Source organism: Pezoporus flaviventris, unplaced genomic scaffold (assembly GCF_033815535.1).
Source record: "Pezoporus flaviventris isolate CSIRO_AGI_PZ_B2104156 unplaced genomic scaffold, CSIRO_AGI_Pfla_v1 ptg000063l, whole genome shotgun sequence".
NCBI classification, from domain to species: Eukaryota; Metazoa; Chordata; class Aves; order Psittaciformes; family Psittacidae; genus Pezoporus; species Pezoporus flaviventris.
In genome coordinates this window covers 9,781,788-9,808,316 of record NW_026892611.1, presented here as the reverse complement: position 1 = coordinate 9,808,316, position 26,529 = coordinate 9,781,788, and the positions used below count along the sequence as shown (strand labels likewise).

Genomic DNA, 26,529 nt, shown 5'->3' with positions numbered 1-26,529 from the left:
AAAAGACCTTAAGAGATGTATCAGTCTAACATGGTGAAAGTTTAAGCTGTATTGGTCTAAAGCACTGATGTGGTGTGGCCAGAACTGCAATGGTGGCATACAGATCAGTCCACACGTCTTGAAAGAAATGAATACTTCTAAATGTCATGCGCCAAAATTCTTCCCTGTATCATCTATAAAAGGCTTTCTTGCTATGCTTGAGAATTCCATTCTGTAATTTCTATAATCCATATGTATTAACATTCATTATACCACAACAACCCACATAACCTTACAAAATACCCAACTGAAGCGCACACCTGCACGACCCACTTAAACCAATCCAAACCAAGCTACCAACTGCTACTGCTTGTTCAGCTTGTAGGGCTAGTTCTTCTGCTACACGCACTATGCAATTATTTTGGTCTTCAGGGACTTAAAACCACTAAAGCCACCCAAGTGGTTGAATATATACAAAACACACATCCGCCTTCCTTTAGAAAGTAACCTAAATATTATAGTTCTTTTAAGTATACCTGCACATAAAGCTAAGTCAGCTTTTGAGGTTCCAGTTTTATTTTACCAACATCAGACATGTAAGCGGAGGAGTACAGAGATAAATCTGCTGCAAAATTTAAACTTTCAACAGTTTCAGATTTTCAAGTGCAAAAGTTCTGTGTCCCAATTAATTTTAGCTTTTCATATTAATTCTGGTTTTCAACCCTTCATCCGTGAGGTTTCTCTGGGTCTTTGTAGTTTTAAATGTAGTACCTCTGATTTCTTTCCTTTATTTCCTTTCTGATTTGCTTTTTTTCCCCACATCAGTCAATTTGACTAAGCAGGCAAATTCACTGAGAGATGCAGGACTATTATATCATCTCTTCTGCAAGCAGCATAATCTAGAAAATGGCCACAAATTAATTCAGTTCACTGGAGGAATTTATTTTCATAATGCTGAGACATGGAAATAGGTTTTACAGACAATGACTGATCTAAACTTCAACACGCAAGCCTGTCATCATGTCCCCTTTAACCATGAATTACCACACACAATGCTATTCCTACAGCCATTCCTAGCTCCTTGATCGACTTTTAAACTATGCAAGCCTGCCTTAATAAATGGGATAGCACAAGGCAGAAAGCAGGTATTTGGCCAGGGTTTTGTAAAATGACCTGGGATAAGCAATGACAAATGGGAGGCTGCATACTGACTCATTTAGAAAGAGCAATACTGTGATTTTGTAGGAAAAAGAATAGCAAAGCTAACTGAAGTAAATGTATTGTTTCCTTAGCACTGACTCCTGAAGTATATCTGCAAAAGACCTCAAAATGAAGTCAGAACACAACAGATCTTTAAAGACAGAAGAGTTCTGACTCTTTTCTATTAGTGACTTCACAGGCCAAACAACACACAAGTACTACAGAAAATCCACCTCAGTAGTATTTTGAATGTTTCTACAAACATCACAGAAATGTTAATCAAGAGAAAACACCCAAGAGAAATACAGGCGTATCCAAGACAGAACACTTCTTCCTATACAGAACTCGGGATCATTTCAATTCTACAAGTTCGTATTCACACAGCCAGAAAAATGGGAAAACACCACATAGAGGGAGTGGTGAAAAACTGGAAAACATGTGGGACAAAGAATATGAGTAATTAGGTTAGAGCGGCTAAGTAAAGCCATTAGGTATTGTGGGAGATGAAGCCCGATACACAGAACTTTAGGAATGAGGACATCACAAATCTGAACCATATAAAATGGAGGAGGGAGTTAATCCACCCTGATTTTTGCTTGGTCTCCCATTATCACTAACTACAATGATGTTACCAACCCTGGTTTCCTCTTTACAGAGAACAGCAGCTAAATTTAACTGGCAGAGCTCCAGCTTTGTTTTTTATCTATCAGTTAACGTTTTCTCCTTTCTAATAACCACAAAGTCCTCACTTGTCTTCAAAGACAACTCTTAGCTTGTTTTGCCTGAAGAGACAGAAAAATCCAGAGCCCAGCAAAGCAGGCACCTGTATACACCTAAATCAGTACTAAACTCAGCCACAGCATACTGACCTGAAAGTGGAGAACTAAGCAAGTTAAAAGCTGTGCAGGCCAGCCAGCTCAGCAGATAATGCAGCATGTGGCACACAAAGTGCCAGGCTTTAGTATTCTTATTTCTGACAGTGTCCAGACAGAGGCGTTCTCATATTCTTTATCTCCTCTCATAAACTCAGAACTTGGTCACAGTGTAACCCTTCAGTCTCCAAAAAGGCAATTCATATTGCAAGCTGTAGTAAATAATCTAAGCTGCACCTACCACCACAGGCAACAGTAACTCTGTTGAGAACTCTGTCCAGAGAAAAGAGTTAATGTCTACATTTCTCAGTGTTAGTTACAGAAATCTCTCCATTCTTTCTGGACACCTTATCCAGGCTGCAGACCAACCGTGCCATGGACACAGAGACATCAAAGTGCTGCAGTGCTGGGCCAGGTCAGGTCTTGCCTGGTTTGTTAGCTCAGACAAAACCCTGCCCGAACATTGCAGTACAGCTGCCAGGTCAGAACAGTTCCAGGAGCCATTTCACTGCTCTAGCATGGCACAGAGCCTGAACTAATAAACCTCACCAGACCCGAGCTGGCAGTGTGCAAGGCCAGCTCCTGATACCGCACCACATCCCTGCTACTAGTGCCACTTATAACCTGCTAAATCAGATTTGAGAAGGTCTCCCTTGCAATAAGCCTGCATGAAATAAACCTGTATGAAGTAACTCTTTCGAAACAATGCTTTATTATGCTATGAAGCACATGATGCAGCAGAGGATCTAACATCAAAGGACTGTAGTATTTTAACAAAATAGTTGACAAACTATTAAGTTCTGCTGCTGCAAAGTCACCAAGTTAAAAGCATGAGCTTTCCTTTCACACCTGGGAATGAGCTTCTTATCACAACCTAAGATCTAGAAACAGGAACGTGCCAAATCCATCCACCAAGAGAGTCCTATTTTCAATAATTCCCTTTTTACAGCTTTACAGTAAAATAGTGTTTGAGCCTACTGATGGTAATCAGCTTCTCCTTTACAAATTCCTTTTATTTTGTTCAGAATCATTAAAGCTCATGTGTTAGTTATCTAAGGCCTCTTATTACAGCTTGACTTTTATCTGATTCCAGATACTGGTCAATGATACATTCATGTACTTTTAATCAAAGATTTATTTAAACCAAGCCATGTAAAAAGAGATCAAAACATGTTTTTAAAAGGTTTGGCTTAATTTAATATGAGCTAATTTGAATAGTTTTCTAATGTAACAACTATCATTGTCAGATGCTAAATATATGCAATTTACAAAACAGTAACTGCTTCAAGGAGTTCATAAGCAGCGTAACTTACTAGACTGAAAAATCAGAAGGCACTATTTTACTGTCAGAAAGAAATCAGAACTTATAGGTTCTTCAATTAATTTACTTCATTTTCATTTCTATATACACTTTCTTTCTCCTTTTTTCTCTTTGAGAGGGGAAGGAGCATAGACATCCATTACTTAATGACACACATAATAGCAAAAAAAAACATAGCTCATCAGGAATTATGCCATGTTCCCATAAACAGAATAAAAGGCACAATATGCTTGCAAAGTACTTTGCTTTAAGTTATTTCAACCTATGACAAAGTTACAGAACCACATATACCCATACTTCTTCTATTCCTCTTTTTAGGAAATTATTGAGACAATATAAAATGTGTCATTTAATCTTTAACCTTCTTCATTTACTTTCTTTGAAACACTTCATATTAGTATGATTTACTAAATTGCTAATAATTTAAACAATGAGATTTTAGGGTGCAGCTTTTCAGTTCACTAAGCAATTCATAATCTATTACTAAAATCTGGAATCCAGCATAATACCAAAAAGCCTTGGTCATACATTTCAATCACGAAGTAAAACATGGCAGCCAGTTTAAAGTGGAAATGCTACTTGCAGCTGTACAGAAGAGCTTGCCCACCTGAAGTTACAGGAAGCATAGATAGAATCACAGAATAGTTAGGGTTGGAAAGGACCTTAAGATCATCCAGTTCCGACCCCCTGCCATGGGTAGGGACACCTCACACTAAAACATGCCACTCAAAGCTTCATTCACCCCGGCCTTGAACTGCCAGGGATGGAGCATTCACAACTTCCCTGGGCAACCCATTCCAGTGCCTCATCACCCTCACAGTAAAGAACTTTTTCCTTATATCCAACCCAAACTTCCCTTGTTTAAGTTTTAACCCGTTACCCCTTGTCCTGTCACTACAGTCCCTAATGAAGAGTCCCTCCCCAGTATCCCTATAGCCCCCCTTCAGATACTGGAAGGGTGCTATGAGATCTCCACGCAGCCTTCTCTTCTCCACGCAGCTTTCTTCTTAGATAAGCTAAATGTTGCTGAAACCAAAAAGGAGCCAGGATACCAACAGATCTTAAGCCTTTAAGGAGTCTAAAATTAGATTTTGTGTTTAAATTGAACAGTGTTATTTTTTTACGAGATTTGCCTGTTTATGCATAGCTGCTTACATTTTGCAGCAAGCGCTTCCAGGGGTTAGCTCAGAATCTCTGAAACAATCCAGTTCAAAAACTAAGCAGCTTCTCTTAGTACTTCATAAAAAACTGTATTGACAAGAGGAGGTGCCCATCAGAACACAAGGGATAGTGATAAAAGTTCAACCACTAGAAAGGTCAAACTGTTTGAATGAAGTTTACAAGAATTAAGCAAAAGTTTTACATAAACTAGATGCAAGAACCACCTCAAGCCCCAGTTTCCGTTCTCTCATTACCTTTACTGGAGCGGAAAAGCAGCCTTTTTTACAAACCTTAGTGCAACTGCTAAACTTGATGCATGCGTGAATAAACTACTTCATTGCGTTTTCTTCATAATTCAAACATTAAAATAATCAGAAAAGGACATTTTCTCCTTGTACAAACTGCATTACTCGGATCAGCTCCTTCTTGCATTGTTTTACACACATTGTTTCAGCTCCTGAAAGCGTAACAAAGACATACTATCCTTCTAAAGGATTTAAGGGCATCAACATTATGAATATACTTTATAACACACTATAACAGATTCGAATAGATGTTAATGATTTCTAGATCTGCTATCACTCACCACCTTGCTATTAACAAAAGTAATTTCAATGTTATTTTATAGCAATAAAATATTGATAATGCTTTCAAATAGAAGCATTAACATCTCTGGACTGATCTCTGAGCACAGATACACCTAGATATCCTCTAAACTACAAAGGAAGCAGCATTAAAACTAAAATGTGAAGATGAAAGAGGAGAAATTACTGGATTACAGAGTAGGAAGTAAAAAGAAGTAACTAATACTCGTAGAAAGCTATTATGAAGGTGACAGTTTAAAATTAATGGGAAAATCTACACGAGGTTATAGCAATGATTCGGACAAAGGTCTGTACAAAAAAAGATACACTTAATTAAAAACCATATAAATCTAAACTTACTGATTTGAGGAGCTGGTAAGATCCGTGCAGCTCGAACTGGACCATGGCGGACAGAAAAGAGCTCTTGAGCTTCACCACTGATCTGCAAAATACATGCACTGTGACCATACAACGTAAAAAAAGTATATATACCTATAAATATATATAAACATATATACTTGGTACGTAAGAAAGCAGGTAGAAAGACATTACACAACAGGTCGGTAACAAAATAAGCTGGCTTTCTAACCAACCAGCCACAATTTCTATAAATGAGAATATGCATTACAGGTCTTGGATTTCAACACAATCATAGCACCAAAGATGCCTGCCTCTAACCACATGTGCCTCAGACTGTGTGAATGCGATTCGAGCACTATCTACTCTTAATGACTACACGTTTTAAAAGAAACAAGACTTGAAGTTGACTGCTGAGTAAAATTCACAAGAATTCAAGGAATCAGAAAGACAAGCATTTATTCTGCATAGCACATGATCCTAAGCGCAATGCGAACTAACCAATGATCCTGAGTGGCAAACATTGGTGGCAAAGATGAGAGAATCTGATATAGTGGTATGCTCCCTATCCTCTAGGTGTAAAAATTAGGTTTAAAAACGGAGGCAGGGAGGGTTAAACTAATTAGGTTTGTCACTAATGGCAGTCTTGAAAAGATTAAACCAGAAGTTAAGAAGAATTTCCAGACTTCCTGTAAATGGTCAGTCAGAATGCATTTTCATAACTGCCTCTAACGGAACCGATATGGAATGTCAAACTTGGAAAACAGCAAACATTATGAAGATAATTTCCAAATAAGTAACAACTTAAAACAGATGTAATGAGACTAAGATCATAGCCAAATGTTGGCATAAAGTTTTGCCAAACAAGCAGTTTACAATATCAGAAGAGAATGCAATTTGGAATAAGGTTCTTATGAATCAATAAACTAAATGCAAGTTAACTTTTTCAAGCGTCATTTTATGGTTGCTCCCATTTCTTTCTGCACTTCAGCTAACACACTCAAAATGTTAAAATCCTACTACTGTTTGACCAAAAAAACCTTAAGTGCAGTGCTTCTGACTTTGTCCTTACTTCCAATCTTAATCCAAGCCTCCTTATTTACTATCACTGCTTTAGATAACATGGGCAGAATGAAACATACCCCACTGAAGCACAAGTCTTTGATAGGATTACTCTGAAAACACTTTACTACAGAGGTAGCCCATCCTTCTGTACACCGTAAACAAACACAGAATGTAGTAAACTACTGATTTTCCATATTCCGCATGGAGTAACAGTCAAACTACACAAATACAGGGAAACAACATTGGTAGCCATTCCAGAGTTGCTAACAGCTAGCAGTTCCACACTGGTATGAACCAAGATTACTGTTAATGATGTGCTCAGAATTATTCCTGACAGACACAACATTTTTAAACCATAATCAATATCAGAATTAATCCCTAAGTCTGCCCTGATCTTAGTTTATTAGGCGGATGTTCCCATCACAGCAGATTCTCCTCTTCCAGCTAGCAGCATCATTGGAACAACATACAACATTGGAGTACTTCAGCTTTTGCAAAACAATTTTCATCCTCCCTCAGGGACAGCCAGAGGCCTCTGCTCTGAAGAGCGTGCTGACCAGATTCTATCCCAGACAAAAGAAGGATGATCAGAAATCAACTCAGTAAAGGTCTGCTGATTGTAACTGATGGTGCATTTGGAGTGCAGTGTGGAAAAAAAAAAACCCACATGGACAAAAACACCTGCATGCAGAAAAGACAGCTTGGAAAAAAGTAGAGCACAGCTAAGCAGAAAGTGAAAGAAATTAGACACACAAACAAAGAGATGAAAAAAGATTAAGGCTGCAGCATGTTTTCTATCCATCGAAGCACACCAGCTCTATGAAAAAGGAATGGAGGAAATGAAGAAGAAATAAAAATATAAGGCTTTGGAACTATTGTTATTGGCAATTAAATAATTTTTCCCCCAAATCATGAAAATGCTGCTTCACATGTGTGCACACCTCAAGGGCTATGAAAGAAAACAAGAGGAAAAAGAACTAGCATAACAAAAGTATGGAAGAAGTGATTCACATAAAATAATCCAACCCAATTCAGTCACAGCCTTCTACTTTTTAACTATGCCAGCACGTCAGCTCTAACTCCCATCTACTTCCAATAAAGTTACAGTCCCAAACCTAAGATACACTGAGAAGTCCAAACCTTCTTAACTTACTTTCTGCTATTAAATATACTGAACTCCAGAAAGCACATTTATTTAGTGTGTGATGCCAAGACCTGGTAAAGCCTGAAGTTGAGATTTTCAAAGAGAAGCCTAAAACATACAAATCCAGATGACATTTACTGGTACTGCAGCACCTAACATGAAAATCCCAGCCCAGCTCTTTTCATGCATATAATGCTTTACTTTTTAATAATTATAATTAGTTATCTGAGAGGTAACTATTTTATCATTTTATACTGGGGGAAAGTACAGAAAGAAACGTTAAATGGACTAACCAAAGCCAGAGGACCTAACGGTGACAAAGACTATAGGTGGCCAGCTCTTGTTTTGAGACCACTGTAATGTCCAATACCGCAGTGCAAGAGGTCCTTTCCTCAGTCTCTGTAGGATCTTGTTTTTTCCAGGAAAGGGGAAACTTTTTAGAACTAAGAAATAAGCAAGAAAAGATTCAGATAACGTCAGCCATCTGCAGAGCTCAGTTACTTTGCAGTTGCTGGTTCCTGGGAGACAAAAAAAGAGCTAATCTTAAGATACAACTCCACGGCAGAGAAAATACAAGATGCCACCCAACCATTAACAGAAACAAGAAATCATAGAAGGCATTGGGCATTGTTGTATGCCATGAATTAATAACAGCTTGGTTGTTCCTCTGGTTTGCTTGGCATTGAAAAAATGCAGCAGAGCTTTAGAGTTCAAGATTTTCTTTGACTTGTAATTAACTTCTTCAAAAACACTACTACCACTGGAAACTTCTGCTATTTGCAGTCTTATAAAATTCTGAATTAACTGTGGTTAATGCTAATGCCCTTCATTTATCAATATACAACATAAAACTTTATTGCCATTGCTGAGGCCACATGTATCAATTTTGACTGAAAGCACCATCTTCTGGGTGGAAAGATTATATAGCCTGATCTTTCTGCCAGTTCAAGCCTTATCTCACTCCTGAGACAGCCAACATAGAGAGCCAATCTCTTCTGTGAATGGGACACTTATTCCACTAGGAACTAAACTGGGACAAGGAACTACATTTAAGAGAAGCCCAGCCCCACCGCTAAATGGCTAACAACTTTGTCACTGCCAGCTTGGGTGAGATGTGGGCTGGCAAGTAGAAGTAAAAGGCTCCACATCCCATTACCAGTCCCCTGAGCTACACCGTCTCATAAGCATAGACAAAATATAAATAGACTTCATGAATTGAAAACAGAGCTCTAAATTCTTCAAAAAGCACCTGTGAAGAAACTAGGCTGTGGCTGCCATTTTGGATTTGATCCAGGGAAGTAGCAAGTCCCAGTGGCAGCTTTCAAAGCTCTTAGAAGTTTTTCTTTCCCATTTCAAAAGCCAAGAATATTTCCAAACAGGTTTCAAGAATTGAATATTAAGCTATAAAAGCAGCTTCAGGTACTCGTTCTATGAAAGAGTGAATCCAAAATGACGGGTCCAAGCTGGTCTGATAGAATATTTCAGCTTTCCCAGTGCCTCGTATCAAACCACAAGCCCCAGACCTACATGGAAGGCTGCAAGCAAAGAACACACTGATTCAGAAACCCAGCCCCCAGTGAAGTCTTCATCACTTTCTTCCACTAGTGACAGATTGAAAATGAAGAAGAGCTCTCTCCTCCACTCAGATGACTTGAGCTACTGCTTAGAATATGACAGAGCAGAAATCTGGAGCGCTGGTTAATTTTTGATGACAGAGCTTTATTGTTTGGAGCATACCAGTTTGCACCCACAAAAAATAACGAACAAAGGCAGTTTTGTTCACACTAAGGATAACTAATAGTTTCCAACCATAGAAAATGGTTTTCACATGGGGGAAAAGAAAAAGACAGAACTCAAACATACACCAAACTGAAGCAAAATTGAGCTCAAAACTCAATGCTTGAACTCTCATGCAGCTGTATGAATAGAAACTGCTTTTATATTAGAAAGCTGTCACAGAGCACTGGGAAGATATCAGGAGGTAGGTTGTCATAATAACCTGATTTATGTTTTAAATATGATATAGATATCATGATATGATGTTATGATAATAAGCAACTGACAGATCCTGCCACAAAGTACTGTGTGATATAATTGTATTGGGTTAAAGATTACTACCAGTCCCTTGCTACTAAGAAAAGAAGGAAGGACTGTAAGTAAAGGGCCAAATTTTATCACTTTAGTTTAGAAATTCTAACAGTCTGCTTTTTCATTAAAAAACAGCTCTAATTGTCTAGAGATTATAAGAATATAAATGCTAAAAGAATGTTCCAGTCCACTCTAGTGACTGAATTAAGTATGAAACTGCACCTAGCACCTAAAATTATGACAGCGCTAAGTGAACTTAAAAATCACTGACAGCTTAGAAATGGTTTTGGTTACAGTTTCCTCAACATTCTCACTCTGCCATACATTTAGAGGAGTTTTAGCATGACCAGGCTGCAGGCTCCCTACAAAATTCTGATTTGGGGGATAGTTCTGCATTGGTTTTAATCATTTCTGCACAAAGACAAGAATGACACAGAGAATGCTGGAAGGAGGTAGAATACAGGTACTAACACCCCTCATGAGTCTTCGGCTTAGCTTTGACCCCATCCAAGGGGAGCTACATGAAATGCTGTTTGGACTCTTCTGACACATCTCACCACAGCGTTTTGCAGAGTGTGGCACGTGCTTTTTTTGCAACTGGTGGGTATGATATGAGTAAAATTAAATTAATAAATAAATGCAACAATCTTCCAACAGTTCTGCAGCCACTTAATGAGCGTAAAACCAGCACATTTCTTACACACCACCAGCATCTTCCATGTAAAAAACCCAAAGCCTCAGAAAATTATTTGCATAAATGTTTTGTAAAGTCCATGGGCATTTTTCAGTTACTAGGTTAGGTCATTACTATGTTCTTGCAAGTGGCTAATACAAGCATTAACAGCGGCACCCTCCATCAGGAGGAGGTCTGGATTGCAGCTTACTCTGTGTAACTGAGTAGTCCTTTTCCCAGCACTAAAATGAAAAAGAGTTACAAAGGAGAAAGAACTACAAAGACAACCACACCGAAAAACCCCAGCAGACAGGGCTTTTGATGAATAGCTGAGAAAACAAAATGGAACTGGCATGTCTGTCTTGCCATATACATCCATCTATACATCCACATACACACACCATCTGCTGTACAACTGCAGTTTTAACAACTTAGGAAGTATTACTGACAGGAGCATTTAAAGAAACTTAAGGTCTGGCAGTGGAGAAATGGCAGCGTGTGATGCCATCCTTGCCCACTGAGTCCTCTGCATTCCAGAGGCCTCCACGAGGAAGCTACCTTCCATATGGGCTGACACATCGCATCAGTCTGTGGCAATTTCGTTTTACCTCAGCCTTTAAGTATTTCTGTGCTAAGTAGACATCTGCACTTGTTATTAAAAGTTCTCTCTGGTAGTTCCTACTTTATTCAATGCAAACTTGATTGTTCTTTTTTAATTGTAATACAAAACATTAAATTAAGATGATTTTTCTACTTCTGAAACTTCCAGCGTACAACAAAACAAAGAATTATCTGCCACAAAACCAGCCAACATGCATTTCCCTCAACAGGAACATCTAGAACAGATACTTGGAAACCACATTAGGCAGAAACCAGTTCCAATTGTATTTGAAACATGAAACTGGGAGCAAGGGAAAAACAAATTCCAAATAAAACACAGAACTACACTGCACAATTATCAAATAGGAACTTCCAGCCATACTTTTGTATAGTCCCAGCTTTCTCCCCACTTAGCGAGGCGTATTTTAAGAACACTTCCAACTTTCCCACCCCCATTTCAAAACAAAGATCAAAGAAAAGCCATTTGGATGGACACCTTCCGCTTCTTATGCAATACAGATTTAGACGCTGCACTTCAAAACCCCAGCACCCAGCAGTCCAAACATTATTCCAGTCCTTTGAAGCAGCCCTAACGGTATCTTCCATTTGCAAGTAACACTTCTGTAGTCAAAGATCTTACTCCAAGGAGATGTTAATGTGAAACCACTCAGACTGCAAAGAGACACACACTCCTGGAGGCAGACTGCAAAGGTGTTTAGAAGTCAATGTAACACCATTACGGAGAGTGTCAGCTTAGAAGCTGTCATAAACACTTCATAATCACTCAGACACAAACTGGACTGCCTGCAATGCATTACTTTATTAAGTGCTGAATAGAGGTTCAATTGTACGAATAAAAAGCACAATGCTAGAGATAATAACCTTATTGAGTGGGTTTTCACATAAATGTCAAATTTTTGCTTTTTCAGATTAAAAGGTTTTTAACCTAGAGAGATGTGGGTTTTTTTTAGTCTTAACTGGAATAATGGTGCTTAATTACAAGCTTAATATGCAGCAAGATCAAGAAGAACAGTCTGCATAATACCAAAGGACACAAAAAAGTGTTACCAAACAAACTCCAAAAATTAAGTCAGTCACATAATTGCCAGGTTTTATTTTACTCAGACTAAGTCAGAAAAAAAAAAAAAAAGAGACAGAAAAATAACAACATGAAAAAAAAATCCCAAACCAAGTTATGTCCCCCCCCAAGTTTTTGGATATTTAAATCCTGCTCTGAAAAGATACTTCAAATTGATGTTAAAGACGATTCTGAGAAACTATGCAGGATAAACTTACTAACAAAGAAGCCATCCCAACACTGAAATTATACTAACACATATAACTTGCCAGATCAAAGCTGCACCTCTCTGGATGTGGCCTCAGAATTTTGCAGAATATACAAATGAAAGGCTGAAAATGTGATGTAATATCTCTACAGCTGACATTGTTAAGATGGATGGTAAAATATCCCCACATTTGGCATTTTTTATCATTTCACTCGACTTCCCCCCCCCCTTATTAAAAATACCTCAGCAAAAAAAATGAAGCACACTAAGAGAAAGTGCCTTGCAATTTCTTGTCTTATTTTTCTTCAAGTATTCAATGCTATCACAAGCTGGGAATTATGACAAAGTGAAACGTACTGAGGGTTAAAAAAAGACAACCTGGCTGTACTGTCCTATTGAAAAAGGACGTAACATCAAGTATTCTGTGCCTGAACTTGTGGCTAATTCAAATACAAGAAGGAAAGAAAAAAGCCCTCCTACAAACCCAAACAGTTCCTTCCTTCTAGGTACTCTACCTTGTACTACCTGGCTCACAGTATCAGTAAGCACACATAAGCTAGGAAAAACAAAGTAGTTTAATACATTGTTTGTTAGTCATCTCCACCACATAATTTCATGTTTGCTGCACTGTACCATGGAGTACAAGCTTAAATGCAGACAGTTAATGCAGAACAGGTTACATCGAGGTAATCTGTTCATGTACCAAAGAACTGAAGCTCTCTTTTATTCTTGCTTTCTTTATACATGTAAGATCCCATCTGACACAGCATTTCTCAAGGGCATTGATACAGATAGCTCTGACAGAGACACTCTTTCATTTGGACACAGAAAGTCACTTACGAGGGACACACAGAACTCTCACCTAACCACAGAGCAAGGGCATGTTACATACACACAGAGGAAAAAAAAAACAACTATCTATACACAAAGCTGCTCTTATCACAGCATGGCCAGGACAAGCCCCATGTCAGCACAATGCACTTCAGCACAATTCTTCAGAAAACACAGGTTCAATTGGATAAGAACATTTCAGCAGGATAAAGTAAGCCGGTTTACAAAAATTCTTTAGCTTAAGGCAATGTGACTACTCACAGTTATCTTAACTAATGGATCAATTTGGCCTGTAACCGCTGGTACTGCTGCAGTTGTATCGTCTCTCTTAGCTCAGTGTCTTAGTGACACCTAATGTTTGTTTTCTGTAATACACGTCCAAGAACAAAGCCTTCCTGAACCACTTGAACCCGATTTGTACACTCACACAAAACCGAGCAGCCTTCAAAATAGTGTGCAAAGCTAATCACATACTGGAAATCCATGCTTAGTATTCAGTGTCATTCAAAGCCCAGGGTAAAGGCCGATTTAAAAAGAAAAAGATGAGTGAACAAGCGAGCTTTGCTGCCTCATACACGCTTCTGCTCTAAGGAGATAAATGATCCAAAGATATGCCTTGCTTCAGTAAAAATAAAGCCACCAAAGTTACAATTAGATATAGTTTCTCAGGACATACCATCAGATAAAATTTCCTATATTCTCGTTAAAATGTTCCTAAATTTTCATTAAAGCTCCTAAATTTTAGTACGATGTTACTAAATACTCACTCAATTTCTAAACCCTCCTTCAAATGCAAAAGCTCAACAGCTTGTTTCTTGTTCCTCATTTCCAGCTAACAACATGCAATCAAGAGGGGAAAAGCCAGTTCTCCCACACTCAGTGAAACTCCATTTAACTTTTGATGTACAAGTTCACATTATTTTCTATTACACTGAGCTACTGGTATATAAACATATCGTACATAGCTAACCAAAGAGTTATAAAAACATACACATTTCTTACAAAACCAAAGTATTCCACAAAGGGGAAGAGCTTCATCCTCTCTGCATTATTTTGAAGGACAAGGTGTTATAAGCAACTTTTAATTATTTTTTTTTGAATTTTCTAACCTACTGTGTTCAACTTTACTCTTTAGTTTGGAGAAATTTGGGGGAAATCCCCCAAATTAAGACCATGTGCTCATAAACCACTCTGAAACACCAACTGCAGGTTCTGTGTATGACAGCATGAAATCGAACCCATATGCACACACAGACTTCAGTAAAATTAAAATTGCAAATCATGTACATGACAAACGTGATTGTAAAATACTATTAATACTGTCATACTTGTGTTAAGGGGACAAACAAATTCTTTTCATACTTCTCCGCCCTTATTCCTTTCTGTATCTTAAAACGACTTCTGTTCTTTCTGGGATACAAACTATTCCATGATGTCAAGAACTACTTTCATTTAGACTCTGAAAATTTACTTAACAGAAATAATTTGTAGGAAGCCCTCAAATCTGAAGCTAAGTGAATTCAAGTGTTTGATCCATGCTCAGTATTAATCTTAAGATAAGCATATTGCAAACAAACCATATGACACCGATGGTAAATGTTGGATCTTTCTACTTTGATAGGAAAAATTAGAAGTAAAATATTAAAGTAGCAGAACATCACAAACAAAAAAGCCTCTGGCACAGAACTCTGTACTTACAGGTATGCTCCAGACTTGCATTCCGTCACTGTATCCAATCATCAGCAGTAACGGTGGTTCAGTCCCGGTGCTGTGTATTTCATGGAACTCCATATTCCTTGATATATCTAAATTGAGTGTAAATATCAAAGTCATTATTAGTAGGTTAGAATCAACTATGGCTGATGTCAGTTATGCTCTTTTCTCAATGCATGTTTCTGGTGTCATTAAGTAAAAGCAAGCAAGATGGTTTCAAATAGTGTGCAGGAACAATACTGAAGTATATTCTTTTAGGCAAACACAACATTTGTTGAAGTTTCACAAAGAGGTTAAAAAGCACTACAATTTTAAATGGAGAAAAATATTCTGGATGACATTATGGGTTGTCTCTGAATACCCCAAAACCTTCTGTAATTCCTTCTCAAATGACTAATGGCAAACTTTTCAAATAGAGCACAATTTGCAAAAGACCAACAAAACAAACATGAACAAATACAGAAATTAGAAATTCATAGACTGGGCAAAACTACTTCTAGATACTCTACAATTAATCTTTACATCAACCTTAACAAAAGAAGAAAATCCCGAGGAAGAAGAGTGCTAAAGGCCATAATCATCACCATCACAAATATTAAGCTTTTCCTGAGTAAAACTCTCTAAAGATACATTTTCAACCATGACAGAATGAACAGAAGCTCACTGCAAGCACAGGAGCATGAAACAAAGAGAGGAAGTATTTAGGATGGTGAAAGAGGATATATTCAGGCCCAAACAGATTAGGCTGCGTAGAAGTAAACTTAAACAGAATATGAAGGATTCTGAAGAACACTCTGAAGAGTTTTTGTTATACGCTAGGAAAGAACCTGAAGAGGGAATGCCTGAGATTTTTTTAAAAACCAAACATATGAGGAAAACAAACCCACAAACAAACCTTAACCAGCCCAAAGCTGGACATAATGCCTTGTACAGGTTGACAAGTCTTTTCTAGTTCTAATAACCACGAATTTATGAACTGCCAGCCTCTGTGCCATTTCAACAGCTAGAAAACACGTAATCTTCCCTAATAACCCTTGGAAAGGTTGAAAATTCCCCATCACAGCTCTAGCTATGGTACTACTACTTCCTCTGAGACCAGAATGAGCCTTTACCATAGAGCTCTAGACAGGAAAATAAGATGGTAGATAAGAAACGGCAATTTGCTGGAAGACTTAAATACAGCATTCTCCAGAAGGCAGGTCCCATAGTTCATCAGTTAATTCAAGAAGCAATTACCTGATAGCAGCATTCAACCACCTCCCATTCAGTCCCTAACTTCCTTATTCAGAACAAGCTAACTGGGACAGACAGGTAAAACAGCTCCCATCTTAAGTTGGGATCTACTTGATACTCTCAGCAGCAGCTTGTAGCAATCACCATTCTCTCTTAAAAAGGTTGGAGACCTGTTTTCTGCACAAAGTCTTTGCTGATGATTCATTAAGATACACTGGAAGTGATAAACAAGTTACATGTTAAGAATATTTAGTGGCTTTGCTCTATTATTTCCCTGAAAAAAGTCATGGAATCTGCTGCTCCCTTTACTCAACTGCTCTTCCTTTCTTGGTTACTCTAAAATCACACCACTGAAAATGTATCTGGGACCTGAACTGGTTTCACAGTTAGATAATGTGGCTTTTAAATCAATCAGTAGATTAAATAAATTCCATTCTATGCTTTGTTAGACTAAAATTGATTTTTTTTTTAATTTACCCCTCTTCCTAAGCACAAATTAATCTGAGTTAATGAAACCAGAAGATCTATATGTTCTGTTTGGCTGATAACGGACAAAAGTGCAGCTATTCACCGAGAATTCAGTGTATCTAGAACAGTGAAATTAAACACTTAATTTTGAGTCAACAAAGCTTATTGATAAAGCTGACTGAAATTACTGTACATAGACCCAAATACCACAAATATAACTGAGAGAAAATGAAGCCATACCATTTAAATCTGCATTTTCAAATCTGACCCAAATTATCTTCTCCTTTTCTTCTGCTGGTGGGGTTCCGCTGTAGGCCTGGACAAAAACCAAAAGGGTTGAAATAAGAAAGTTTAATATCTTTTTTTTCTCCCTCTGTAGACCATAGAGAGAATCTAAGTTAAAAAAGAAAAACAGAGATGCGTGTATCTTTTTGCCACCAGTACTGCTGGGAGGTTTTGCTTCAAAGCTGAATGGTTCTATGATCAACATAAACCATGCTAAATATAACTCAACAAGCGTAACATCACTTACTAATGTGGAAATGACAAGACATATGTAACAATAAGTCTTCTGGAGCAGGTTAGAAATGCCATGCAAGTTACAGCAATTTAGTCAAGCCAAAACACAGCAGCTCCTACAACCTTTAGCTGTAGTAGTTAGAGGTTGTCATGTGAGGCATTTTTACTTTCGAAATTCTCTTTAATTCACTTAAAAGCTTTTTAAGGAAGACTGAGAAAAGAAAGAGATGTTTACTACACAGTTTATATTTTATTGAGATGTTTTACTTATATTTGTGACATCTTTAATATAGCCATTTAAAAGAGAATAAACTGTAATTCCAGTAGAATTCCATGTCACAGTTCGGGCTGTACAGATTCCCATAAAAAGATGCCATACACAAAGAAACTTTGAAGAAGACTTGAAATGTTTCTAAATTGCAGGCTTTACAGTTCTCAGGAGAAGCTGTGGTAGTAAAAACGTGAGCTACAGTAGAAATACCACTGTTTCCAAATTAATTATAACAAAATACTGGGCAGTATTTTGGATTAAATATGAAAAGAGCTTGTATAATAACTTTATACATGCCAGAAAGGCAATAACATGAACTAAAAATACAAATTTAAAAAGTAAGTGTGGGTATTACTTTTCAAAACAAATCACATTCCATGCTTCCCAGGCAAACTGATTTGTAAAATAAAACACAGACTGTGTCTTCTAACTACAGATGGGAAAAACGGGGGCATGTGTGGAACGCAGCAAACTTTTACATGAAAGTTTTGACTATTTTTAATTTTGACCATGAGTCCAAAATACATTTCACAAATGTGCATCAGTGAGGGGAATTTCTTTTATATTACTACTGAGGAAATCCGTAAGTAACCAAGAACCAAGACAGTTTCCTGAAGCTACAATTAGCTGCAGCACTCCTCCACTACAGACTACAGCTTTCCCAAAGAGTAACAGAACAAAACTAGTTTCTCTCTGCTACCAGGAGGCCTATGGACAATAAGAAGTGACCAATCCAGTTTCATGCTGCTGCCGCCTGTGAAACTATGACCCACAGCATCAGTGTTATTCTCTAGAGAGGAGGAGCCCAGAAATTAAAAATAAAACGAAATTAAATTGAACAAAGCAGAGTGAGGACTCCTGATTAGCAGGACTCATCACGCTGGGGAATGATGGGATCGCCAGAGCTCCACAGTTCCACAGAAGCCAGCACATTCCAAGACAAGTTAAGAAGACCAAAAAAAAGAGGGAGTAAAGGAGGCAAAGGAAACTTTCTCCTTTTCAGCCAATGATAAAAGCTGGGGTGACACAGGGTGCCTACCAAGTTTTTCCAACACCAACCCAGCCATTCATAGGTTTCCAACTACAACCCAGAAGAAAACATATTTGCAGGAGGCAGAGTAAGTAATACGTCCAGTCTCTCCCTCACCAGCTACTCTACCACCAAAACTACCACAGGAGAAGGCTGCAATCTTCTTCCTGCTGTTTATAGTGCAATTCTTTAACTTTTATGTGGCTATGTTAATTATCACCCATCAGAGGAAGACCAATCTTCAGATAGTCAACACTTTCAAAAACTGGTCTCAAGATCCACGTTCAAAAACACTACAAGATCTGGCTTTGGTTTTTCAATATTCTGGTCCCCCCTGACACACACTTCAACTGCTTTGTACACCAAAAAAAACAGTCTGAAAGATCTTCACGTACCTGTGGCACAACATCTTGAAGAAACGTAACAACACTTTCCATGTACGACTGTTCCCTTGAAAACAGAAGGAGAATTCCAACTATCACTGAAACTCAAAGCGGTCATGAATACATAAGACATGTCAGCAGAGAAAACACGGATAATCTTTAGAGCAAAGGAAAAAGCATGCAATACAGTTACTTCACATACTGCCAAACACTCTGATAAACAGGGCCTGAAGGTGTGTAAAAAGCTAAGTGATACCTGTTTATGAAATAACCGCTTGGGGGGAATGTATAAAACACAAGAAGCAAGAAAGAAACCATGCTCTCCACATCAGAGAAGTACAGCAGGCATTTGGAAATTATACTTCCTTATTTTTCTACTTGATTTGGCTATTACAACATGAAGACGAAGCCTTACGCCAACGGCTGAAGTTCTCCTTTCGGGGCAAGTAAACTTTAAGACCTCAGATGCATTATGTATAATGCTGAACTAAATGGTACCACTTGGGGACAGGAGATGGAGTAAAAACCTAACTAAGAATAGTAAAGAGAGGGATTTTCAGATAAGATTTTATAGCTTGGGAAGCTTATTCCTTCTTGGAAGTTCATTAGAAGCAACGATTTAGAAGAGCATCTAGTGCAAGATACATTTGTTGTGATAGATTTAAACTAATGCTTTTATAAGCTTATCCGTACATAAGTGGTCAGTCTCTTGTGTAACTGCTGAGCAATATACAACCTGGGCTGACTCTATCAGACAGTGTCAAAACTATGCAACAAGTTTGTGCTTTCTGTGGTGAGCAATACTGAAACATGTTCACAACAAGAACTATCTTCATCAAGCCTTGAGGCAATTTAAAAAGCCCAAACTCTTTAGGCAAAGGCTGTGGCAGCCCCAAAATTGATTTTTCCTATTGGTAGTATTTTTTTCTGTGCTAACACAAGATTTGTCATAGAAAGAAATTAAAAACATAAACCAGGAAATCTCAAGTCTTGATGTCCAAAGGTACCTATGATTTCTTCATGCTCTCTGATACTGTGCTGTGCAATATTCTTTTAATAAAAATTGGTGTTTAGTATTTGAGAATGAAGTACTCTGTCCTATACACAGCAATAAAGGAGATATTTCAAGTCAAAAGCTGCAACAGCTGGATCAGGTAAACTGGTTGATTCCTCTTCTAAAACAAAGTTTTATATTTTAGAAAGCTTAGTCTAACTCATGACAAAACTCAATTCTGTTCAAAAATCCAAGGATTACTGCACCAAAGTGTGTTTCACTGCTTTACACTGAGGCCTTGTAAATGAGCTGTGGTTTCTAGTGCTGATTCTTCTTTGATTTATGTAGGTCACCAACACTGTCTTTGTACACCTTGAGAGCCCTTTATTACCCAGCAGTAACACTTGTCTATAGGTATGGTATGGTATTAAACAGCATTTGAAGTTCTCATGCAAATGCCTACCAGCAAGAGTCACACTGTCGTCATCCTTCACCTCAGGAAATAACTTTTTTGCTCCCCCCAAGTACATCTTGAAACCAAGCTGATGTTCAGGAAATGTTTTATTCAGTGTATATACACTAAATCTCTCCTAAAGTTGAGAAACTTCCAGGAAAGTACATTTAAAGTGCTTCAAAATGACCAAAATAACAATAAAACCTACTAAAAAAAAAAAAGTGCATCTTCCCTTAGTAAGAATGTAGGAGCTTAAGATAACTGGTGGAATGCTGCTCCACATACAGAAGCTCTCATCAGAAAGACTGAAATTTCTGAGATAAAAAGATGCACCTCAAACACAAGCCACCATATTTAACAAACAAAAAGAACAGGTAATTTCATTCTTACAGTGGTTTTCTAGTATCATATCTTAAAGTGTATTTTGAAGAAAAGGTCATTACAAACAGAAATGCCTTTGTTGAGCAGTTCTGCAACAGTAAAAATAAAAGCTTACTCTACCACGTGGCTGTAAGACAAACCTCTAACACAACTTTCTGTGTTATGACAGTTGGTTTCTTGTGCTCCCTAGTAAAACTGAAAAGAATTTTGATTTCGAAATACACAGCCTTCTCCAGGGCAAACTAACAGCTGCTAAAACCGATGGCACAAGTGAACACTACAATATGGTGCCATTTTGCAGCAACAGCTCAGCAGTATAAACATCCCCAGGACAAAAGAAAAACTGCTACAAAGATCCTTAGACAGAGACAAGACCATAAATCTTCTGGGCTCTCCTACTAAGCTCTTTTGCCATGAAAGTATTTTCATGTGAACACAACAAAAATAAAGGATGCCAAAGCAAAAACATGGTCTCCTATACACTCTGAGTGGAGAGAAGTAGCTTCTTCCTTTGCTCTTGGCTTTGTTCTCGTAAGTAAAAACACAAATAAAAACTAGAATCCACAATTCTGTTTACTGAAGGACTTTAATGAAAGGCTTGTGTGTTTTAATACATCCACCCCTGTGACAAGGTACGATTAGAACAGCAACAAAGGAAGATACTATGCATATTCCTCCTAACCTAAGGAAGAAGCTTGCGATCACTGACCTGCAGGAAGAGAGATGTTTGCACAGCAAGTAAAATTGTGTAAAAAACCCAAAACATTGCAATGTCTTCCTTTTTAAAACGTACAACTTTGCAGGTTTTGGTGTAGAAGTGAGAAGTATCCCATTTACAGAGACAGTTTGAGCTGCACAGTCCTGGGACACAGGAATGCAACATCAGTTTATTTTAGTGGAATATACTCAATACAATGAACCCACATGATCGACTCGCACCCTCACAGCTGGCTCTGAAAGAAAGTCCAGGCTAGGGCCTTCTTCTACCACTAAACAAAGCCAATTTCAAGCCAGGGCTACTCTTCTAGAAGGCGCTTACGTGACAGCTTGTGGACGAACCACCACTCCTCCGGTGCAGCGGCTGGGGCGGCGCGGGGACTCTGTCGCCATTGTGTCTTCACAGGTACCTGTAAGAAACACATTGCTTTTTAACAATGATTTGTAGCAGGATTGTTGATCACGCTGGTTCTTGACATACTCTTTGGGATGGTAAAAACCTCTAGAGGAAAGAGGTAGGGTGGGTTTACAGCTGCTTTACAGCGCTTTAAAACAAAAAAACAAAATGAATCCCAAGCAAATCACTTCTTTTTGCAGTACCTCAATCACTACAGCTCCTGCAATGCACGTGAAAGCAAAACCAACACAGACCTGCGTGATGAAGCTGAAAGTTTTCTTCAAACCGTACATTAACAACAGCGGCACCGGTACTTGCTGATAATCAGCAGTTATCAGCACCACTATTCAAGACTAATAAGCTGTTGTGTTATAAAATAGTTATATAAAAATAATGCAAATCATAACTGCAGTCTGTTGTACTCTTGACAATGGGTTACATTGAAGCTAACATGAAAAGTGTGATGGAACACATTCTACTTCTTTTTCATGTCTGCTTTTTGTACCATCTTCAAGTTCTGCTTCACGCTTCTGTTCTCCATGTGAAAACTCAGCCTAACAGTTTTAAAGGCAAAAAACAGTTGAGAAGCATCACAGATCGCAGACACCTCTCCACCCACCCTGTTATCCTGCCCTACTCCAAACGAAGAACCAGTACATGAAGTGAGAGAAATACGCTATCAGCATCAGTCCACCTTTGGGCACCTCTTTAAGTAAGGCACTTAGCCCCACAGAAATGAATAACACCACCTTCAGCAACACACCTGAAGCTTAACACACAAGCCAAGCAACCCCAAGAGACAAAACAGCGCGTAATATCCCTTCACACTGTACCTCAGCCCAGCCAGTGCCCCGGCCCGCCCCTCAGCCAGGACCGCTGTCACCTGCACAACAGCCCCGAGCACCGGCGAAGCTGCCGGGCCGAGGCGAGCCCTCCCGCGGGCGTGAGCCCCGGCCCCAGGACGCCGGCGGCCGGGAGGCCCCAGGCACCCTCAGCCGCCCGCTGTTGAGCAACTCCAAGAAGCAAAACACCCCAACCGGACCGGCCTCTACCCCGACCGCCGCCCCGTGAATCAGGCCGCGGCCATTCGGGCAGGCGCCGAGACCCGACGGACGCTCCCCGCCCGCTGCCGGGGGCTCCCTCAGGGCCCGCGCTGCCTCCCCCCCCGCCTCCTCCCCTCAGCGCCCCGGCCACTGCCCGGCCTCTCATCCCCGCGCTCCCCCTCAGAGCCGGCCGCAGAGCGCCCCTGGAGCGCGGCCCCGCCTCAGCGCTCCCGGCCCCGGGCTCAGCGCAAGGGGCGCGGGCCGCGCTCCCGCCCAGCGCGCCCTCACCTGCCGCCGCTGCCCTCCGCCCGGCGCCGCACTGACAGTGTTTGGGGTCCCCACGGGGAATGACACCCAGCGCACGGCGCGCGGATAGCCAATCAGACAGCCCCGAAGGCGGGCTGCTGCCGGCTGCCGGCCAATCCCCGGCTCCGCTCCCACAGCGGTGGGCGGGACGCAGAGGACACGGCGGCGGCTGCGCTCTAAGCTCGGCTGAGGCGGCCGAAGGCGGCGGGCGCTACACACACACCCCCCCCCCCCCCCCCCGAGCCCGCCCCGCAGCTTTGTTTACATCCGGATCTCGCGAGAGCCTCCGCGCCGGTCCCGCGCACGTGGGCGGGGGCGGGGCCGCGGGCCGATGCGCAGTCACGCGCAGATTTGGCGGGGAAGGCCCCGCCCAGCGCGCGGTGTTTACTTCCCGCGCGCCGCCGTGCGCGGTGACGCAGCGGCGGGGGCGGGGCCTGTAGGGACAGGCCAAGGGGAATGGCTTTAACCTGCCAGAGGGGAGACTGAGATGAGCTCTTAGGCAGAAGCTCTTCCCTGTGAGGGTGCTGAGGCGCTGGCACAGGGTGCCCAGAGAAGCTGTGGCTGCCCCATCCCTGGCAGTGTTCAAGGCCAGGTTGGACACAGGGGCTTGGAGCAAGCTGCTCTAGTGGAAGGGGTCCCTGGAACTGGATGAGCTCTAAGGTCCCTTCCAACCCAAACCATCCTGTAACCACAGATGACACGATTGATAGACAACAGAACAGCAAAGGCATACAGAGCCTTGGGAAAACTCTGTAAGAGTCTGGTGCAGTAAACACCTGAAGAAAAGTACAAAGATTAGTGTCTATAGAGCTATTGTACTGTCTACTCTTTTACATGGGTCTGAATCATGGGTCATCTACTGTCATCACCTGCTACTCATGCCATCCGGAGGGACCCTGACACGCTTGTGAGGTGGGCTGATGCCAACCTCATGAAGGTTAACCATGCCAAGTGCAAGGTCCTACACCTGGGTCGGGGCCATCCCAGGCACAGCTACAGGTTGGGCAGAGAAGAGATTCAGAGCAGCCCTGTGGAGAAGGACTTGGGGGTGCTGGCCAATGAGGAAATGAACATGAGCCAGCTTCAGTGTGCACTTGCAGCCCAGAAACCAACCGTGTCCTGGGCTGCATCAAAAGGAGCGTGACCAGCAGGTCAAAGGAGGTGATCCTGCCCCTCCACTCTGCTCTTGTGAGACCTCACCTGGAGCATCGTGTGCAGTTCTGGTGTCCTTAACATAAAAAGGACATGGAACTGTTGGAACAAGTCCAGAGGAGGCCATGAGGATGCTCAGGGACTGGAGCACCTCCTGTATGAAGACAGGCTGAGAAAGTTGGGGCTGTTCAGCCTGGAGAAGAAAAGCTGATGGAGACCTCATAGCAGCCTTCCAGTATCTGAAGGGGGGCTATAGGGATGCTGAGGATGGACTCTTCATTAGGAACTGTAGTGACAGGACAAGGGGTAACGGGTTAAAACTTAAACAGGGGAAGTTTAGATTGGATATAAGGAAGAAATTCTTTACTGTAAGGGTGGTGAGGCACTGGGATGGGTTGCCCAGGGAGGTTGTGAATGCTCCATCCCTGGCAGTTCAAGGCCAGGTTGGATGAGGCCTTGGGTGATATGATTTAGTGTGAGGTGTCCCTGCCCATTGCAGGGGGGTTGAAACTTGATGATCTTAAGGTCCTTTCCAACCCTATTCTATGACTCCTTGAACGCTTTCATCAGCACTGCCTCCATACAATTCTAAACATCCATTGGACTGACTACGTGTCAAATGTTACTGTCCTCAAACAGGCAGGAGTCACCAGCATGGAGGCCACATTGCTGAAATTGCAGCTGCACTGGGCAGGGCATGTCTCTAGGATGAAGGATCACCGCCTCCCTAAGATCGTGTTTTACAGTGAACTTGCCACCGGTTGCCGCAAGAGAAGTGCCCCAAAGATATAAGGACTCCCTGAAACACCACCTTAGCCTTGGCCATATTGACTACCCTCAGTGGTCCACCTTGGCCTCCAATGGGGAGGCTTGGAGACACACCATACATAATGCCGCTGGCTCCTTTGAGAACTCAGGCAGAACTAGTCTCAAGGAGAAAAGACAACACAGAAAGAATCACGCCCCGCCTGTACCACCCAAGGAGACCTTTCACTGTGCTTTTTCCAGCCGGATTTGCCTACCTCACATTGGCCTTTTTAGTCATCAGCGCCCTTGTAGTAAGTGTGGGTAAAGCCCTTCCCAAATCTTCGTTTGCGAAGTCAAGCCATGAATGAATGATGTCTAAAATGAACACCTGAGGAGCATAGCATGGCACACTGCTTCCCAATGTGCCTGCTTTCAGAACACAGGAACTGCTACTCACTCCTTTAGACTGAAGAAAACATGAAACAGGAAGAGAAGTCCCCACTGTTGTTGCCCCACAGGAAAACAAACCCCAACAAACCAACCAACAATAGTGATTTTTATTTACGTATTACTTTTGGAGGCCATGCACTGCCAGCGTCTCGATGATGGAGAACTGCACATGTTGGAGCTTCACTTCACAAGGATCAAGTAGAAAGCTGGTGTAACTCAGACTGGTTTTACTACAGGGACGCTGTAGGGTTTTGGTTTATTAAAAGGGGAGGAAAAAACAACGTAGAATCATAGAATAGTAAGGGTTGGAAAGGACCTTAAGATCATCCAGTTCCAACCCCCGACACCTCACACTAAACCATGCCACCCAAGGCTCTGTCCAACCTGGCCTTGAACACCACCAGGGATGGAGCATTCACTACAGAATCATAGAACAGTTAGGGTCAGAGGAGCCCAAGACTAGAACTGTGGTGAGAAATGCAGGAGGATGAGGCACACGTTTAAGTGCAGCAGAACTTGATGGAGATTTGTATTTTGCTTCTACGCAGAGCAATAAACCTGGGAAATTTGCTATAGTCTTTTATGGACATCCTAAGCAGCAATACAGGTACCTAATCACTGCATTATACTCACATCTTTATTGTGACCAGTCATCTTTAAAAGGTTGAATGTCATCAAACTGCAATCAGACAATACTGAGTTCATTGCAAAGACCACTGCAAGGTAAGCACATACAGCTGTCTTATCCCTGTGGCCTCCCCACGTTTATGGTGTATCATTTCAACATCACTTATAGCAAAACTTACACTGAGCTGTGAGGTACATCCCATAGACCAAGAATGAAATCCCTGAAGGATCTTACCTGCACAGACTGTTCCTCCCACCCTGCACGATGGTGCTGCGTTCACAGGATGGGTGAAAGAGAAATCCACATTTTCAGAAGGCTCATGCTTCCCCCTAGGATTTCTGTAACCATGGTAACACAGAGAGAGAGCAGCCCTGATTTCAACCCGTGTTTTATTGTTCCAGCAGTAAAGAATTAGATGCTATAAATAACCACCCATCAGCATAAAACACCGGCCTTTTACTTCCCCATTAGTAAAAATAATG

The 26,529-nt window shown here is 40.8% G+C and overlaps 1 protein-coding gene across 14 annotated transcripts in view; it reads right to left on the bottom strand.

Moving 5' to 3' along the window:
- The window catches only part of BCAS3 (BCAS3 microtubule associated cell migration factor), a 361,836-nt gene extending 338,642 nt beyond the window's left edge, over positions 1-23,194 (bottom strand). For 10 of the 14 annotated variants that reach the window (XM_061470535.1, XM_061470530.1, XM_061470533.1 and 7 more), the window contains exons 1-6: positions 23,053-23,171; positions 21,647-21,734; positions 18,791-18,845; positions 16,816-16,891; positions 14,860-14,966; positions 5,478-5,559 (exon numbers count right to left, since the gene is read on the bottom strand). In XM_061470535.1, the coding sequence (XP_061326519.1) occupies positions 5,478-5,559; positions 14,860-14,966; positions 16,816-16,891; positions 18,791-18,845; positions 21,647-21,717 (391 nt within the window). In that variant the 5' untranslated portion in view covers positions 21,718-21,734; positions 23,053-23,171. Of the gene's footprint in view, positions 1-5,477; positions 5,560-14,859; positions 14,967-16,815; positions 16,892-18,790; positions 18,846-21,646; positions 21,735-23,052 lie in introns of those variants that run through there. The other 4 variants (XM_061470541.1, XM_061470542.1, XM_061470543.1 and 1 more) reach the window with 3 other exon arrangements.
- Positions 23,195-26,529: the final 3,335 nt, after the last annotated feature.